At 43.9% G+C, this 6,723-nt stretch overlaps 1 protein-coding gene across 1 annotated transcript; it reads left to right on the top strand.

Annotated features, from left to right (window-relative positions):
* Positions 1 to 255: 255 nt before the first annotated feature.
* LOC143299136 (proton-coupled amino acid transporter 2-like) lies at positions 256 to 4,966 on the top strand. The gene is made up of 7 exons (XM_076612265.1): positions 256 to 358; positions 843 to 927; positions 1,301 to 1,403; positions 2,434 to 2,567; positions 2,881 to 3,059; positions 3,552 to 3,739; positions 4,716 to 4,966. Exons 1-7 carry the CDS (start codon positions 279 to 281, stop codon positions 4,964 to 4,966), a joined length of 1,020 nt encoding a protein of 339 aa, XP_076468380.1. The 5' UTR covers positions 256 to 278.
* Positions 4,967 to 6,723: the final 1,757 nt, after the last annotated feature.

Below are 6,723 nucleotides of genomic sequence, written 5' to 3'. Positions count from 1 at the left end.
TTCCTTACTTTTCATGATCACGTTCGAGTTGCTTTAGCAGAGAAGAGTGTTGCCATTGACTCCTGTAGGCGTTACCATTCAGCTTTGTGTTTGTGCATCGTCATTTAGTTATTAGTGTTGCCATTGAGTCCTTTACCCATTACCGCGGTGTTTGTGTACGGTAACTTATTTCTATTCATTTATTTACTTATCATCTTATCCTCATTTCTTTCTTTCTTTATTATACACCTAAACGTTGGTGTTGCAGAGCGAAGGCGGAGGGGGAGGAGAAAGTGGAGATGAACTACTCCACCTTGACCTACTGGGCCCTGAGGACCTCTCACCCGGCCCTCAGGGGATGGCCCGCCAAGTGGGGACGGTAAGGGAGATTACCTGTGACCTCCTTCAAGATAAACAAACTAAAGTAACAATTGATAGGATATCTCGGGGAGACATGGATGGATACCCATGCCTTTTTACAGAATGGCACAGAGCTGTGTGGTTGGGATATATCGATAAAGGTTCTGGTGGCGGTCCTGATATTGACCACGCTAACGCTTAATTAATCAATCAAAATTAAGTAACTGCTCAGTGTTTGCACACTGTGGAGTGTCTTCCGTTCTTAGAAGTAGTGTAGCTTGTTATGTATGGAATCGGATTGTTTTGGAATGTTTTCTTGTTTAATGCTGTGTACCTTTTGAATTTGCACATATATAAAGTTAATGAGAAACACAAAGTGGTGTTGTGTGGAACGTTTGTTTCACTGCATGTGAAAGAGTTCATGCACTTGTGTGGCTGATCTATCCGCCTGTCTCAGTCACATGTTGCCAGTCATCGAACATTTGTCTATGTCTGTGTTGCAGATTCTTCGTAAACGCACTACTAATGATGTCACAACTGGGATTCTGCAGCGTTTACATTGTATTCATTGCGGACAACATCAGAGACGTAAGTAAGAACGACAGCGTGGCCTGTTATGGCCTCTTTGGGTATTTTTTGTTTGGCTTTCAAGTATTTTTTTTTCCTTTATTACAATGTTTTTGTAATCTGTGGATGATGAATTAAGTGGAATAGCTGACGTCCCGAGCACGGCCTAACCTTTGAATGGTTAAGATAATGTCATGAACTGTGTTTTGTAGGCTTATCTTAATGTTTCTCTGTGTATGTGACAGCTTTCTGTTTTCAGCAGTTGGACATTTGTGTCGTTGGGTAGTCCTGATCAGTATGGCCCTGTGTGTTCGAACTACAACAAAATCATTATGATAAATAATTGTTGCAGGCGGTGATAGTAAAGTCATCTGTGAACTTTCCCATTTGGAAGTACCAGCTGATGGTGGCCGCACCTCTGCTGATCTACAGCCAGTTCAGGGGACTGGACAAAATGTCGCCCTTATCCGCCATCGCCAACATCCTGAATGTCATTGGTGAGTGTGGTGTATATCTATATATCTATGTATGAGCGTGGGTGTGTCCTATATATATATATATATATATATATCTCTCTATATATATATATACATATACATATGTGTGTGTATATATATATATATATATATATATACACATCTGTGTGTGTGTGCGTGTGCGTGTGCGTGTGTTAAATCCTTAATTTTACATATCTATTTATCTATATATGAAAAAAACCCAAACCCAGATGTTTTGGTTTTCTGTAAAGTAATGGGAAAACATCAAAAACGGTCTTGGGTAAACTAACCTATAAAACTATTTGCGTTTTTTGTGCATTGGTCGTATTTAAGAAGCTCTCATCTATGTTAATGTTGGTCGTAATGTACCTCCAGAAGGCAAGCGACAGGTGTTTCTGCACTGTGTAGTGTTGTTCGGGCTCACTACCCGCTCCTGACTGCCGACCAGAGAGAAACGTCTTACTCCAGCAAAGAGAACCTCACGATAGCTCGGCAGGGACCTGTTGTTTTTGTTAAGGAATTATTTCTCAATAACCAACATGAGCAGAATACTCAACGAAAAAAATCAGATTGATAGATAAAACAACAGTCTTAACCCTCACCAAGTGACACAGGAAACGAATGATGAGCGCCTAAATGTACGTAGCTCAAAGTCGGCTTTGGCAAGATAGCCAGGCTGTTGTTGCAAATGACTTCGTGTTTGTAAAGCGTTCAGAGGTTTGCCTCTAACTCCGACACGAGGATAGGCACCATAGAGGTATCCAAATCATGGATGTAGATTTTGTTGTTCACTTACGTCCTCGTGTGCTCTGGTGTATTGTAATGCACTATTATATATACTTTGTTTCATGTGAAGCGCTTAGAGCCCATTAGATGGTGAGTTTGTGCCTTAAATGTACATGATATAATGATGGTGATTATTAAATTCATCAATCACTGTATGAGTACACGTATATAAAACTATACATGTGTTCCAGTAAACATATATGTTTATATTCGTGTATCTACACCCTACATGTTGTGATGACAGGCCTGTCCCTGATATTCGTGAACATCTTCAGCAGTCCCCTGCCAGATGTCAGCAGCCTGCCGCCCTTTGCAGGATGGTCCAGGATGCCAGCCTTTTTCGGCACCATCGTCTTCTCCTTTGAGGGCATCAGTCTGGTCAGTGGAAAGTATAATCATAACAACAATGATAATAATAATGAAAAATATAGTAATAATAAATGATAGTAGTGATATAAGTAATTCCACTACTAATAATTATGATAATAGCAATACTAATATGATAACATGATAATAATAATAATGATAAACAAATAGTAAAGAGTCTCTCATGGTACACAACTTCAAGTCAATGCTGCTTATGCTCCCGATTCAGCTAGCACAACATCAGACACATTACAAAACCCCTTTTATCAACCACACCATCCAGTTTGTCTTGATTTGATTTGATTCGATCCCCGCCCATCACCAGGTGCTGCCCATCGAGCGACAGGTCAAGGACAAACAGCTGTACTCTGCCCCCTGCGGCGTGCTGACCCTCAGCCTGACCGTCGTGGTCACTCTCTACACCGCCATGGGATTCTTCGGCTACCTGGCCTTTGGAGACAACACTCTGGCCAGCATCACTTTCAACCTGCCTTCCAGCCCCTGGTGGGTCAGTGTGCATGTGTGACAGCTAGTTGTGTCCGACATATATGGCCACCAGAACAGCAGAGGAGGCACGTAACTATCACACGATCAAGTCAGTTGTTCTTGAAAAATCGTCAGTTTGCATTCATCTGTCACGTAACTATCACACAATCAAGTCAGTAATTCTTGAAAAATTGTCAGAGATCCTTGCATTCATTCAACAGGTACTACTACCCAATCAAATCAATCTTTAAATTCATCACAGTCGCCTCTTACATCCACAAGGGATTTCCTTACTTTGAAATCATCACTTGAGTTTAAGTTTTTCAGTTTCAGTTTCATCCGAATGACTAGACACTCAGTTCGATTTATCCAGTGCAACACTGGGAGAAAGGGCGAGAGCGTGATTCAGAACCCAGACCCTCAGACACTGTACTGGCTGATGAGCGTGTGAAGCATTGTGTCCCCTTGCTCCTGGAGTTGATCGTTTCACTGGGTGACTTCCCCTGGCAGGTACTACTACTCTGTCAAGCCCATCTTCGCCGCCGTCATGTTCCTGTCCTTCCACCTGCAGCTGTTCGTGCCGGTCGATCTGGTGATGAAGTGGCTCAAGGACCGCAACGGCTGGCACGGGGACGACTGCACCCGTACCCGGCACAAGGCGGAGGCTCTGGTCAGACTGCTCTTCTTCATCCTCACTGGTGAGCTGGGTGTTGGGGTGGGGTGGGTGGGGTGGGTGGGGTGGGGTGGGATGAGGTTGGGCTGTGTGGTGTGTGTTGGACTGGGCTTGATTTTGCTTGGTTGGGTTGGATGGGAATGGGTTGGTTGGACTGGGTTAGGTTGGGTTGAGGTGGGGTGGAGTGGGGCGGAGGATGTGTTGAATTGGGTTGGGTTGAGTATGGTGGGGTGTGCTGGACTGGGCTGAGTTGGGTTGCATGGGGTTGGGTTGGGTTGCTTGGGGAAGGTGTACTGGATTGGATTGGGTTGGGTTGGAGTGGATGGGGTGGGTGTGTTGGATTGGTTTGTGGTAGGGTGGATGGGTGGAATGAGGTGTGGGGGGAATTGATTGGGTTTGGTTTGTTAGAGTAGTGTGGTAATGTGTGTGTGTGTATTGGATAGGGCTGGATAGAGTGGAGTGTGGTTGGGGTGGGTATGGATTGGAGGGGTTATGCAGTGTAGAAATACATTGCACTACATTGAACTGGCATTGTGTTGCATCGCATTTTATCACAACAGATTTCGCTGTGAATTGTGTCGTGTTGCGTTGCATTACGTTGTGTCGTGTTGTGATATTCTATTGTATTAGTTTTACAACAACCTATTTGTGTTGTGTTGCACCGCGTTTCATCGCAACATATTTCACTGTAAATCGTGTTGTGTTGGATTGGGGTTACGTTGTGTCAGGCTGGGGAGTGTTGTGTTGTGTCGTATAAATCTTTACAATTTCCATTGTCATGACTTGAACTGTTTAATGGTCCCACCAACACACAGACAGTACTGGTGATGGTAGGAGTGATCGTCACTACCATCATCATCATGGTTGTCGCTGACTGATTGTCTGTCTGTCTGTTTGCCTGTCTGTCTTACTGACTGTCTGTCTTACCGACTGTCTGTCTTACTGACTGTCTGCATGTCTTACTATCTGTCTGTCTTACTGACTGACTGTCTGCCTTCCAGTGATCATGTCCATCGCTGTGCCCAACCTGGACCTCCTCATCTCCTTCATCGGAGCCGTGGCCAGCTCCTTCCTTGCCCTCATCCTGCCCGCCCTCATCTACCTCCTCACCCGACTCACCCAGCCCCCGCCTCACCAGCCCCCTCACAAAGCCCTCATCGCTTTCCTCATCCTCGTCATGGTCGTGGGCTTCCTGGGGTTCGTCGTCGGCACTTACACGTCCATGTCCGCCATTGTGAAGACTATGTCGTGATTGGGGATGGTGTGTGTGTGTGTGTGTGTGTGTGTGTGTGTGTGTGTGTGTGTGTGTGTGTGCGTGCGTGCGTGCGCGCGCGCGCGCGCGCGCGTGTTTGTGTGTGTGTGTGTGTGAGTTTGGGGTGTGGGCTGGTGTGTGTGCGTGTGTGTGTGTGTGTGTGTGTGTGGATGTGGATGTGTGGGTGTGGCCGAGTTGTGTGTGTGTGTGTGTGTGTGTGTGTGTGTGTGTGGGGGGGGGGGGGGGGTGAGTTGGGGGTGTGGGCTGTTGTGTGTGGATGTGTGGGTGTGGGTGAGTCGTGTGGGTGAATTTGTGTGTGTGTAGGGGGGGGGAAGTGGGTGAGTCGGGTGTGTGGGCTGATTGTGTGTGTGTGTGTGTGTGTGTGTACTTGCGCAATGTATCTCTTTTTTTGCCGGATGCGATTTTGGATTGGGACAACGTGTTCTTTCATCACCTGGAGTGCAATTTCCATCTGTGTGTTGTGACCAGTATGAGCCACATAAAGTTCATTGTGATGAATATGATTTTTATTATGTGCACTTAGTGACCTGGATCTCATCTTCACAAACACACACAAACACTGACTTAGTCATTGAGGGAAATCATTTGGTACATTGTTTGAGGGAAATCATTTGGTACATTGTTTGAGGATTAAAGGGACTGAGGTCAGGTTTTGTTTGGTGCCTTCTCATGTAGGCATTCATGGCGATGAAGCTGCTGATAAAGCAGCGAAAAGAGGAGCACAAGATTCAGAAAAATCGACAAAAAATACATGTCCGTCTTTCCATAAAAGAGGCATGCTCTTTTTTTGTTAATGGAAAAATCAGCATGAGGTCGATTTCATATCCGATGGAAGGAAAAGTTTTTAAAACATAAAGGGACATTATTCCCCGAGAATATTATTAAGGAAAGATACCGAATCCATTAGCTTGCTATACAAGATTAACAACCTCCACTTTCTTCCGTATAAAACTTGATGCGCTGAAGACAAAGTATAGCAAAAATGTTACATGCACCTGTGGCAAGCAGTTCAACTTGCATCATTGATTGTTTCACTGTCAGCAGGTACGTACCTTCTTGCCCAAGTATTTCAAAGAGAATAACTATTCCACAGATGATTTTTGGAAAGTTATTTCTGAAGAAGTTCTTTTGGTCGAACTTTCACAGGCATTAATTCATAGCCCTATTTCTACATTCCTTTAGTGTACTTCAGAATTGTGTTAATGGTTTCTGATTATCATTATCATTATTGAATTGTTATTATTAATGCAATTGCATGTTAGTTACGTATTTTTCTGATAGTTTTCTTATTTTCTGTTTTCCTCTTCCCTCTCCCAACCCCCCTGTTTTGATTTTTCTTAATTTAATTTAATTTAATTTTTTTTTTTAATCGTCTAATGTCACTGATAGTGAAAAGACGCTAAATTAAAGAACGAACGAACACACACACACACACACACACACACACACACACTCGGTCTCCATCACTCCATCACCACCATCTTCACCCAACCACCCCTTCTTTTGCAGTGTACATGCTGTATATAGTATAAATAAACAAAACAGTCGGGTGTTTGACAGATTACTCACTTAAAAGTAAATCTGTGATCGCCCATCGTGGAGGACACCCAGTAATTGCTCCACACCATAATCTAATCCCGTAAATCATAAATGTGTTTAATGTATGTTGTAAAGTTTGTTTCAGATATCGTTTATTGTACATCCATACACAAGTCTTGCCTAGGACTGCCGGTAAC

This window comes from Babylonia areolata, chromosome 24 (assembly GCF_041734735.1).
Source record: "Babylonia areolata isolate BAREFJ2019XMU chromosome 24, ASM4173473v1, whole genome shotgun sequence".
In the NCBI taxonomy this organism is placed as follows: Eukaryota; Metazoa; Mollusca; class Gastropoda; order Neogastropoda; family Buccinidae; genus Babylonia; species Babylonia areolata.
Note: the sequence above shows the minus strand (reverse complement) of the source record. Positions and strands in the feature narration are given on the sequence as shown.

What these genes read in the sequence shown, in the direction of transcription:
- LOC143299136 (XM_076612265.1), top strand. Translation starts at nt 279, where the DNA reads ATGAACTACTCCACCTTGACCTACTGGGCCCTGAGGACCTCTCACCCG. An exon ending in CCTTTGAGGGCATCAGTCTG is followed by an intron (nt 2,568 to 2,880) that starts GTCAGTGGAAAG and finishes GCCCATCACCAG; the next exon opens with GTGCTGCCCATCGAGCGACA. An exon ending in AACCTGCCTTCCAGCCCCTG is followed by an intron (nt 3,060 to 3,551) that starts GTGGGTCAGTGT and finishes TTCCCCTGGCAG; the next exon opens with GTACTACTACTCTGTCAAGC.